The following is an 11262-nucleotide window of genomic DNA, read 5'->3' on the forward strand; positions in this document are numbered from 1 at the left end:
ATACATGCTATCGGTGATACATATTGTGGTGATACATGCTGTAGGTGATATATATTGTGGTGATACATGCTGTAGGTGATATATATTGTGGTGATACATGCTGTAGGTGATACATATTGTGGTGATACATGCTGTAGGTGATACATATTGTGGTGATACATGCTATCGGTGATACATATTGTGGTGATACATGCTGTAGGTGATACATATTGTGGTGATACATGCTGTCGGTGATACATATTGTGGTGCTACATGCTGTAGGTGCTACATATTGTGGTGATACATGCTGTCGGTGATACATATTGTGGTGCTACATGCTGTAGGTGATACATATTGTGGTGATACATGCTGTCGGTGATACATATTGTGGTGATACATGCTGTAGGTGATACATATTGTGGTGATACATGCTGTCGGTGATACATATTGTGGTGCTACATGCTGTAGGTGATACATATTGTGGTGATACATGCTGTCGGTGATACATGTTGTTGGTGATGTGTGCTGTAGATGATACGTGCTGTTGGCTATTTTTAGGTGATGAATGTTGTAGGGGATACATGCAATAGGTTATACCTGCTGTAAGTGATAGCTGCTGTAGGTGATACCTGCTGTAGGTGATACCTGCTGTATGTGATAACATGCTGTATGTGATGTATGCTGTAGGGGATACATACTGTTGTCTATTTTGTTGGCGATACATGATGTAGGTGATACACGTTGTAGGTGATACATGTTGTAGGTGATACATGCTGTAGGTGATACATGTTGTAGGTGATACATGGTGAAGGTGATACATGTTGTAGGTGATACATGTTGTAGGTGATACATGTCGTAGGTGATACATGTTGTAGGTGATACATGTTGTAGGTGATACATGCTGTAGGTGATACATGTTGTAGGTGATACATGGTGAAGGTGATACATGTTGTAGGTGATACATGTTGTAGGTGATACATGTTGTAGGTGATACATGTTGTAGGTGATACATGTTGTAGGTGATACATGTTGTAGGTGATACATGCTGTCGGTGATACATGTTGTTGGTGATGTGTGCTGTAGATGATACGTGCTGTTGGCTATTTTTAGGTGATGAATGTTGTAGGGGATACATGCAATAGGTTATACCTGCTGTAAGTGATACCTGCTGTAGGTGATACCTGCTGTACGTGATACCTGCTGTATGTGATAACATGCTGTATGTGATGTATGCTGTAGGGGATACATACTGTTGTCTATTTTGTTGGCGATACATGATGTAGGTGATACCTGTTGTAGGTGATACATGTTGTAGGTGATACATGTTGTAGGTGATACATGTTGTAGGTGATACATGTTGTAGGTGATACATGTTGTAGGTGATACATGTTGTAGGTGATACATGGTGTAGGTGATACATGTTGTAGGTGATACATGGTGTCGGTGATACATGCTGTAGGTGATACATGTTGCAGTAGCTTATGCTGTCGGGGATACGTACTATTTGCTATTTTGTCGGCAATGTACATTGTAAACGATACATGTTGCTGTAGGTTATGCTGTAGGTGATACATGTTGCTGTAGGTTATGCTGTAGGTGATACATGTTGCAGTAGCTTATGCTGTAGGGGATACATACTGTTGGCTATTTTGTCGGCAATGTGCATTGTAGACGATACATGTTGCTGTAGGTTATGCTGTAGGTGATACATGTTGCTGTAGGTGATACATGTTGCAGTAGGTTATGCTGTAGGTGATACATGTTGCAGTAGCTTATGCTGTAGGGGATACGTACTATTTGCTATTTTGTCGGCAATGTGCATTGTAAACGATACATGTTGCTGTAGGTTATGCTGTAGGTGATACATGTTTGCTGTAGGTTATGCTGTAGGTGATACATGTTGCTGTAGGTTATGCTGTAGGTGATACATGTTGCAGTAGCTTATGCTGTAGGGGATACATACTGTTGGCTATTTTGTCGGCAATGTGCATTGTAGACGATACATGTTGCTGTAGGTTAAGCTGTAGGTGATACATGTTGTAAGCGACGCACACTCTCGGCATTCCTGCTCTGGGTTGTGCATGTTGTATTCACACGTCATGTATAACGAGTCTGTCTGTCACGTCACAGTTCGGAACACTTTAGCCATAGCGTGAGGACGCATGGGTTAGTATAGTGGAAATGTGAAGGACTTCGACACTGATGTCGATAATGGGACTCGGTGGAGCATCTGCAGTGGGCAGGTCTGGCCTGTCCCAGATCAAATGGGAGACGCGTCCTTTCAGCGACTCTCACTCCATTCAATCTTCGCTGCTTGTAGCTCATCCCGGATGCTCTTGGCTCCTCCCACGATCTGCGGTGCCCTCCTCCACCCGAGACTGGATCTCTGATATCCCTCCCTCGCCCCTTATAAACAGGAGGCGAGCCCCGACGCAAAGGGACGTCCATGATATGCGGTCGAGGCAGCTTAAGGGCCTGCAAATGGGCCATCACTGCGTGGTGTTGAGCACCTTAAGATCATTGGCTATTGGAGTGGTTTCTGAAACCACACTGTTTCCTTCCCTCATCCCCTCCCTCCCAGGCCCACGGGCACGTGCGAGAAGGTGAGGAAAGGTAAGTCCATGTGTACCGATGGGGATGATTGGACAGGTGTTCAGTGTCGCTCCCATGCTAACTCTTGTCCAACATGGCCCCCATTGCCTTGCAGGAGACGTGGGGTGGGTTGTAACCAGCAATCGTTTTCACTCAAGGCGTGTCCTTTTTGTTTACAGGATGCCTCATGTTGGGGACTTCAAGGAATGTCGATTAGGTGGACTTCTCGAATGAGAGCACCTTCTGGAGTTATAGAACCATGGCTCAAGGTGCCTGCAATGGGACTTCACTCAACGGAACCGCAATCTCAATCGTTGGACTCGCACGGAACGTAACAGGTGAGGAGGTATCCGAGCAGTGGAAGATCAGCATGGGCTTGGTCATGGCTTCAATCGTACTCATCACGGTCGTTGGGAACCTCCTGGTGATCTTGGCCATCGCTCGGTTCCGACGCCTGCAGACGGTCACCAACTACTTCATCGTTTCCTTGGCGTGTGCGGATCTCGTCATGGGGGTCTTGGTCGTGCCACCCGGGGCAGACATCGTCGTCCGAGGTTTCTGGGCTTACGGGATCGCCGCTTGCGAACTGTGGACGTCGGTGGACGTGCTGTGCGTGACCGCTAGCATCGAAACGCTGTGCGTCATCGCCTTGGACCGCTACTTGGCGATCACGTCACCGCTGCGGTACAAGCAGCTGCTCACGAAGACGCGGGCTCGCTTCGTGGTGGTGAGCGTGTGGATCATCTCGAGCCTCATCTCCTTCTTGCCCATCCACATGCAATGGTGGCGACGCTCCTCCAGCACGCCGGAGCAGATGGAGGAGCAGTGCGAGTTCTACACCAACGCGCCGTACGCGGTCTCCTCGTCCGTGGTGTCTTTCTACGTACCGCTCGTCGTCATGATCTTCGTGTACGCTAGCGTCTTCAGGCAGACGCGCAAGCAACTGCGCAAGATCGACAAGAACGAGGGACGTTTCTACGACGTCGCTTCCGATTTGAACTCGAACGAGGAGACGGACAACACACACAGACGAGCCTACAAACGACGGCCATCAAAAGTGGTCTCCATGAAGGAACATAAAGCCATCAAGACGTTGGGGATCATCATGGGGACCTTCACGCTGTGCTGGCTGCCATTCTTCATCTGCAACATCATCAAGGCTTTCTGCAGCGATTGTTTGGGCAAAGGCTTCTTCTTCTTCCTCAACTGGCTCGGGTATGCAAACTCCGCTTTCAACCCGTTGATATATTGTCGCAGCCCCGATTTCCGCAGGGCGTTCAAGCGTCTCTTGTGCGGCTGTCCGTCCGCGGTAGTCAGACGAGGAGGTCCGCACGCTCAAGGCGCGACGCTCGCCGCCGACTGCAACAAGCGATGGGACAGCAACGGGAAATGCGCGCCCTCTCTCTACTGTTCGGACTCGGCGGTGACTTTCGCCAATGGCACCGCCCGCTTCGGTAGCAGGAGAAGCAAAAGCAGCAGCATCTGCAGCAATCACAGTCTGGACTTTGATGGAACTTGTTTCAGCACGAGGGACGCCGTTGGTGGAAAATGTGAAGGTCCGGCTGAGAAGTGATGGACATATAGGACGCACGTTGTACAAGATCTCCTAAATTTGCTGCGCACTGCTGGCATCTGGAAAATGTGAAGGTCCGGTTGAGAAGTGATGGACTTGTAGGACGCACGTTGTGCAAGATCTCCTAAATTTGCTCTGCACTGCTGGCATCTGGAAAATGTGAAGGTCCGACTGAGAAGTGATGGGCATATAGGACGCACGTTGTACGAGATTTCCTAAATTTGCTGTGCACTGCTGGCATCTCGTGTGACGTTCCACCTGGTCCCATTGGTCGTGTTGTGTGACACCGAGGTTCTCCTGGACCAATAACGGTATCGGTGTTTTTGCTGTTCATTTTCTATGTAATGTTTTACGATCCAAAACGAAGATGTTGCTCGAGCCCCAAATGCTTGCAATACCCAGCTAACACAACACCGTTGGGCCGACGTTGGCATTTGGTCAATTGGTCGCAAGCGCATTGTTGACGTCGGCCCAACGACGGGGATGACATTGGCCCAACGACAGCCCAACATTGGAACAGTACTCCTTTCCAACGTCTGATTAATATTGGGCCAACACTTCATTCCAACGTGTGACCAACGTCTGTCTAACGTTGGTCCAACGTTGTGCCACCCTCCCTTCAAAGGTCGGCCCCCATATATTCGCCTGGGACTTAACTTCGTCGGGCGATGTTGGCTCGGCTATAGTTTTCGACGTTGGTCCAACGAAAGTGCTGACGTTGCTCCAACGTTGGCCCAACGGTGTCGTGTTAGCTGGGTTATAGTGTGTTGGAAACTTTGTGAAACCATTAGTTCTCGATTTACTTTTTGTTTTTCCATATTGTGTGTTTTGCTCCTGTTCAAAGTTGTTCGCTTTAAATACTATTTAATGGCGACCTTTATTCGCAAGTGTATTTGTACGTTTTTATTTATTTTTTCCCTGTCGCGACAGAAGTGTTGTCTCATATTAAAGCATCATCTGTTCTTCACATCCTCGTAAGTTGCGTTACGCTCTCCAGATCGTGAATAATCAACGCTGCTAGTGTTCATACCTGCTCGTGGCTGTGTCCGGAACAGTGATGTTCACGTCGTGTGTAGTTGTTTCTTTTAAGAAAAGAAAAAAAAATCTAATGTGTTCAGAAGATAACCTGTTTCATCACCGTCTACCGCGTGCTTGTCTATGACATCATTAGCAGAAAGTTGACATGTCATAGATCAGCAGCGCAAGACTAGCACTATTCATCAGACATATTTATGTATCTGTATATATATTTTTTGAGCCGTAAATATACATAATGACAATCTTAATTTCGACAAAACTTTTGTACTAATCCTCTCTATAGGGTTACGTATGTATTATGGACTTCAAAATGACGTTACTTCATTTTGATTAGAATTGCACATAATCAGAAATATCTTTATTTCGGTGAGTGAATGCAATACACACAATCACACACACAGTCGTGGCCAAAAATATTGGCACCCTTGCACTTTTTCAAACAACTCACAATTTTCTCTAAAAATAAATTGAAATTCATAAAAGCATTTTGTCTCCACAATTCTTTATTTCACTGTTCATATTATACAACCTTTGTTTTTGATTCAGAACTTAATATATCCTTTTAAATCAGACAATAAAAAGAAATGGCAGTGACAAAATTATTGACACCTAGATACTTAATCTTAATCCGCTGCGGACACTTAATATTTGGTAGCACAGCCTTTGGACAAAATAAGTCAGTCAAGCGCTTCCTATAGCCATGAATGAGCTTCCTACACCTCTACTGGCAGTTTGGCCCACTCTTCTTGTGCAAACTACTCCAGTTCTCCCAGATTTGAAGGGTGCCTTCTCCCAACTACTGTTTTCAGATCTCCCCACAAGTGTTCAATGAGATTTAGATCTGGACTCATTGCTGGCCACTTCAGATCAGTCTGCCGTTTTGTCTTGAACCATTCCTGGGCTTTTTGAAGTGTGTTTGCGGTCATTGTCCTGCTGCACGACCCATGACCTTTGACGGAGACCCAGCTTTCTGACACTGGGTTGAACATTGAGCTCCAAAATGACTTGGTAATCTCCTGATTTCATGATACCATACACAGCAACCCCATAACATCACTGAACCTCCTCCATGTTTGACTGTAGGGAAGGTGTTCTTTTCTTTGAAGGCGTCATTTTGTTTTCTGTAAACATAGAGATAAAGTGCTTTACCAAAAAGCTCTAATTTGGTCTCATCTGTCCACAGTACATTCTCCCAGAAGGATTTTGGCTTGTTCAGGTGTGATTTGGCAAACTCCAGTCAGGCTTTATTAGCAGTGGGATCCTCCTGTGTCTCCTACCATAGAACATACTTTCATTGAGTTGGCGACGGATGGTGCAAGTTGAAACTGTTGTATCTTGTGTTTGAAGGTCAGCTTGAAACTGTTTGGCAGGTGATCGGGGTGCTTTCTTCAGCATTCAAACAATCCTTCGTTGCGATCCTCGATCAAGTTTTCTCTTGCGGCCACGTCCAGGTAGGTTGGCTCCAGTGCCATGGGCCTTAAACTTCCTGAGAGCATTGCGTATGGTGGACACAGGAACATCAAGGTCTCTGGGGATAGAATTGTAGCCTTGAGATTGTCCATGTTTGGCTACAATCTTGTGTCTGACCTCCTCAGACAATTCTCTGGTTTTCTTTCTTTTCTCCATCCTCATTGCGGAACACACAGTGACACAAAACAGTGGAATGACTCCTTTTCTCTATTCAAACTGGTTTAATGAGTGATTTTTATATTGTGGGCACCTGCAACCTACCACAGGTGAGTTAAAATCCAAAGTAAAGGAGAATCACCTTCTTGAAATCTAATTATTTCTAACAACTTCTAAAAGTGCCAATAATATTGTCCTGGCCATTTTAGGATTTCTTTGTGGAATAAGCTAAGATTTAGTAATTTTTTTCAGCATTTTCTGTTTTGTTCCACTGCAGACCAAAGGAATACATTTGTGGATACCAAAAGATTTTTTAATTTCAACAATTTTCTGGAAGAAATGGAGCATTATTTGAAAAAAAGTGCAAGAGTGCAAATAATTTTGGCCACGCAATATTTTTTGCAAATATTTTTGGCAATTTTGGCAATATTTTTTGCCAAGGGTGCCAATATTTCTTCTAGGTCTCTTTTACTGTGCGAATGGTATTGTTGAGGTTCCTTGTGATTTGTCCGCTTGCCCAGTGTCAGGCTAATTTCGGGACATGTCCCAAAAAACCTGTAGCAAGTACTCTGTCTCTACATAGTAGCCACAGTCAAAGTCCTTAATGTTACTCATTTGTTCCCGTCGCCCCATAAGCAGGATAACAAGTTAGTTAGCATTGCATAACAACCTTCGTGAATGTAAAAAACAAGCAAAACATATTATTTTCCAACTCTCTCTCAAACACGAATTGGTACGAAATATAACACAGTAGTTTTGTCGATGTGCACATTAGAGGCGTTCTTGGAAGTTCTTGGAATGAGACACTCATTCTCATTTCTTGGAATGAGACATTGACTCATTTCTTGGAATGAGACAGTTGTCCAACAATCGCCAAGGTGTTTTTCTTTTTTAAGGTACAAATGTAAAGTTATGCATAAAAAGTTTTTTTTAAAATATGGAATTGGTAAGAAAAGCTACGTCCTTACTCACATATAGATACATTTAAAATCTTGGCGTTTATTGAACTATTGTGAGCATCTCGTTCTGAGAACATTTTAAACGCTCCTCGTACACACCTGTCCACCTCCACCTCGGGCTGGTAGGATTCCCTCGAGGTACGTACGTACACTCACCTACTGGCATGGGTTTGAATCTAGACCCAGGTAAATATGAACTCACCCTGGTGTTACACAGGCAGGGCGATTCATCAATGTGTGTGCTCCATTCTTCGGATGGACGTTAAAACTGGCATCCCGTCTGCTGACATTAATTGCTGAACGTTAAAGATCCCAAGGTGTTGTTCGTGAAGAGTAGGTGAGCTATCGCCGGCACCCTGAATAAAGTACAAATTATTGCTCTATATTTCATTTGTCATCAACTTCCAATGTCCGCACTTGATTTTAATTCTCCTCCTGATCACTCGTTTTCCCTCCGCTCGGAGTTAGTCTCTCCAGAAAGGTGAGCTGCCACGTGTGATGTCATAGGTCTTTCATGACGTCACGTTATGAGCTCCTTTGATTACTTTCTCGGAGTTAACCCTTCGAATATATCGCAGAGCCCGTGGCCTCATCGTTCGTTTATAACGGCAAAGTCGTAATCGCGCTGCGTGATGTCGTAATCGCGCTGCGTGATGTCGTAATCGCGGTGCGTTGTGTCGCTTGGATGGGTAACCATGACGACAATCAGGCCAATTCGAAAATAATTGTTCTGTTGCTCGTCTTTCCCGGCCTTGCAGGGTCTCGGCCTGTGTGTAAGGTTTAAAGTACAATTGCCTTCGCTTGGCAGTTGAATGTACCGAGTCGCCACGCTGACGTCACTCATTACGAGTAAAAAGGTGTGCGCGTTGGCATTCTCTCTACCTCATCAGACTTTATGACGTGTTGTTGAAACAAATCGCATATATTTTGCCTTTTTACAAGTTAAAGCACTTTCGGTCCGTATCGTGTACATTATTGATGATGGCTTCGGTAGGCACAGTACTTTCCATGCTGTTTATAATGCTTTGAATCAATATTACTGAACATCATCCAATTTAAAAGCCAAAAAGTTATCCGACACAACAGTTGGGTGTGTTTAAACACTGCTTTACTGTAGGGTGTAGACAATCAAATGTGACGTCAAACTGATGTGTTACACGTCGGCCTTTTGCATTCTTCACTTTGAGTTTTGTTTCAAAAGTGTTCAACTCAATAAGTGGAATAAATAATAAATGTGTTGATTCAACCGATCACTTGTACATGTGGATGGACAAATATTTCATATCGATGTTGATGGACAAGATTTAGATATTCTCGTGGATGGCCAAAGTTTCCATATCTACGTGAATGGACAAAATTTCCGTATCTACGTGAATGGACAAAGTTTCCGTATCTACGTGGATGGACAAAGTTTAGATACCCACATAGATGGACAAAGTTCAGATGTCCACATAGATGGGCAAAGTTTCCATATTCACATAGATGTACAAAGTTTCCATAACCACATATATGGAAAAAGTTTCCATATCCACATAGATGGACAAAGTTTCCATATCCACATATATGGACAAAGTTAAGATATCCACATAGATGGAAAAATTTCCATATCCACATATATGGACAAAGTTTAGATATCCACATATATGGACAAAGTTTCCATATCCACATAGATGGACAAAGTTTAGATATCCACATAGATGGAAAAAGTTTCCATATCCACATATATGGACAAAGTTTAGATATCCACATAGATGGACAAAGTTTCCATATCCACATAGATGGACAAAGTTTAGATATCCACATAGATGGACAAAGTTTCCATATCCACATATATGGACAAAGTTTAGATATCCACATAGATGGACAAAGTTTGCATATCCACATAGATGGACAAAGTTTAGATATCCACATAGATGGACAAAGTTTAGATATCCACATAGATGGACAAAGTTTAGATATCCACACAGATGGACAAAGTTTCCATATCCACATATATGGACAAAGTTTAGATATCCACATGGATGGACAAAGTTTGCATATCCACATAGATGGACAAAGTTTAGATATCCACATAGATGGACAAAGTTTAGATATCCACATAGATGGGCAAAGTTTATATATCCACATAGATGGACAAAGTTTAGATGTCCACATAGATGGACAAAGTTTCCATATCCACATAGATGGACAAAGTTTATATATCCACATAGATGGACAAAGTTTAGATGTCCACATAGATGGACAAAGTTTCCATATCCACATAGATGGACAAAGTTTAGATATCCACATAGATGGACAAAGTTTAGATATCCACATAGATGGACAAAGTTTCCAGTGCCACATGACTTTTAAAACATTTTCCTTTCATTGCATTATATTCATGTCGGCCTTTGCGAACACCGGCCGAGTACAATTTCCTTATTCCATTTTTTATTCCAGTTCTATCGTTTGTAATTCGGTGCAATATAGTGATTGTGTACAGCAGAGCATAATTATAATAATATTAATAATATTTCATTTGGCACAGGAATGTCTGATTGATTAATACGCGTTACAAGGTGTTTCGTTTATGCGTGAATGACGTCGCACAAGATTCCTCTATCCAAGTGTCTGTCACTGCATTTACCATTTGTTTGTTGTTGTTTCTGTGCGATAATATTAATGTGGTTTAGATATTTGAAATAAAAAAAATTTCCGAACTTCTTTCGAGTTTTCTCGTTTCTTGAACTCTCAAGGAGCAAAATTGCTTGCCCGGCCGTCCGAGTTATATACTTGGCATCACCTTTGATCCTTGTGTAATTGTTTCTTTAAACTTACTAGGCCTGTAAGGGCCGATACATATTACGTACACCGGTGGGGGAAGAAGGGGAAGGTGTGAATTTAAGCGAAAAATGGAAATAATATATTTTTTAAAACAGTTAGAAGGAAGCAGAATGGTGGAGAGAAGGGAGAGAGGAAGGGTCAGAGAGAGATGAAGAAGACTTGGTCCAAGAGTTACAAGGGGATTTTATTTACTCGTATGAAGGCAACAGATTTGAGAGTGGATTTCAACCCAGAAAAGTGTGCAGAACACGAAATAGAAAGTCCAAGTTGCTCCAGGCTGGACGTGGAATTTTTCCAGTTTCCATGTTTTAACCTCAAAACAAATAAGGGGATATAGATGGGTGGGCATAAATAAATACTGATAACTTTATGAACTTTTGCTCAAACTTCACCATCTTAAAATCATTGTAATTATATCAAATGAAAATATTTTTAAACATACAAAGTATTAAAATTAGGGAAGTAAATTAGAAGGTGATGTTGTGACCAACCTGTGATAAATACAGTTGTAGTTACTGCGATGTTCATAAATTTATTTTTTTTCTCGCAAAATAATAAACGTTATTTTTTAGGACAAATTCCTCTCATAATGACATTATTGTAACAGATATTAAACATCACAGCAACAAACAAACTTGAAAGTTGAACTATAATTTACCACATTTACAGAAC

General features: G+C 42.8%; 1 protein-coding gene across 3 annotated transcripts in view; it reads left to right on the forward strand.

Annotated features, from left to right (window-relative positions):
• LOC137423712 (beta-1 adrenergic receptor) overlaps positions 1-10470 on the forward strand; it is a 14785-nt gene extending 4315 nt beyond the window's left edge. Inside the window, exons 1-3 of one of the 3 annotated variants that reach the window (XM_068111151.2) lie at positions 1698-1825; positions 1870-2592; positions 2751-10470. In XM_068111151.2, the coding sequence (XP_067967252.2) occupies positions 2831-4144 (1314 nt within the window). In that variant the 5' untranslated portion in view covers positions 1698-1825; positions 1870-2592; positions 2751-2830 and the 3' untranslated portion in view covers positions 4145-10470. Of the gene's footprint in view, positions 1-1697; positions 1826-1869; positions 2593-2750 lie in introns of those variants that run through there. The other 2 variants (XM_068111152.2, XM_078773797.1) reach the window with 2 other exon arrangements.
• Positions 10471-11262: the final 792 nt, after the last annotated feature.

Source organism: Myxine glutinosa, chromosome 3 (assembly GCF_964187855.1).
Source record: "Myxine glutinosa chromosome 3, kmMyxGlut1.1, whole genome shotgun sequence".
NCBI classification, from domain to species: domain Eukaryota; kingdom Metazoa; phylum Chordata; class Myxini; order Myxiniformes; family Myxinidae; genus Myxine; species Myxine glutinosa.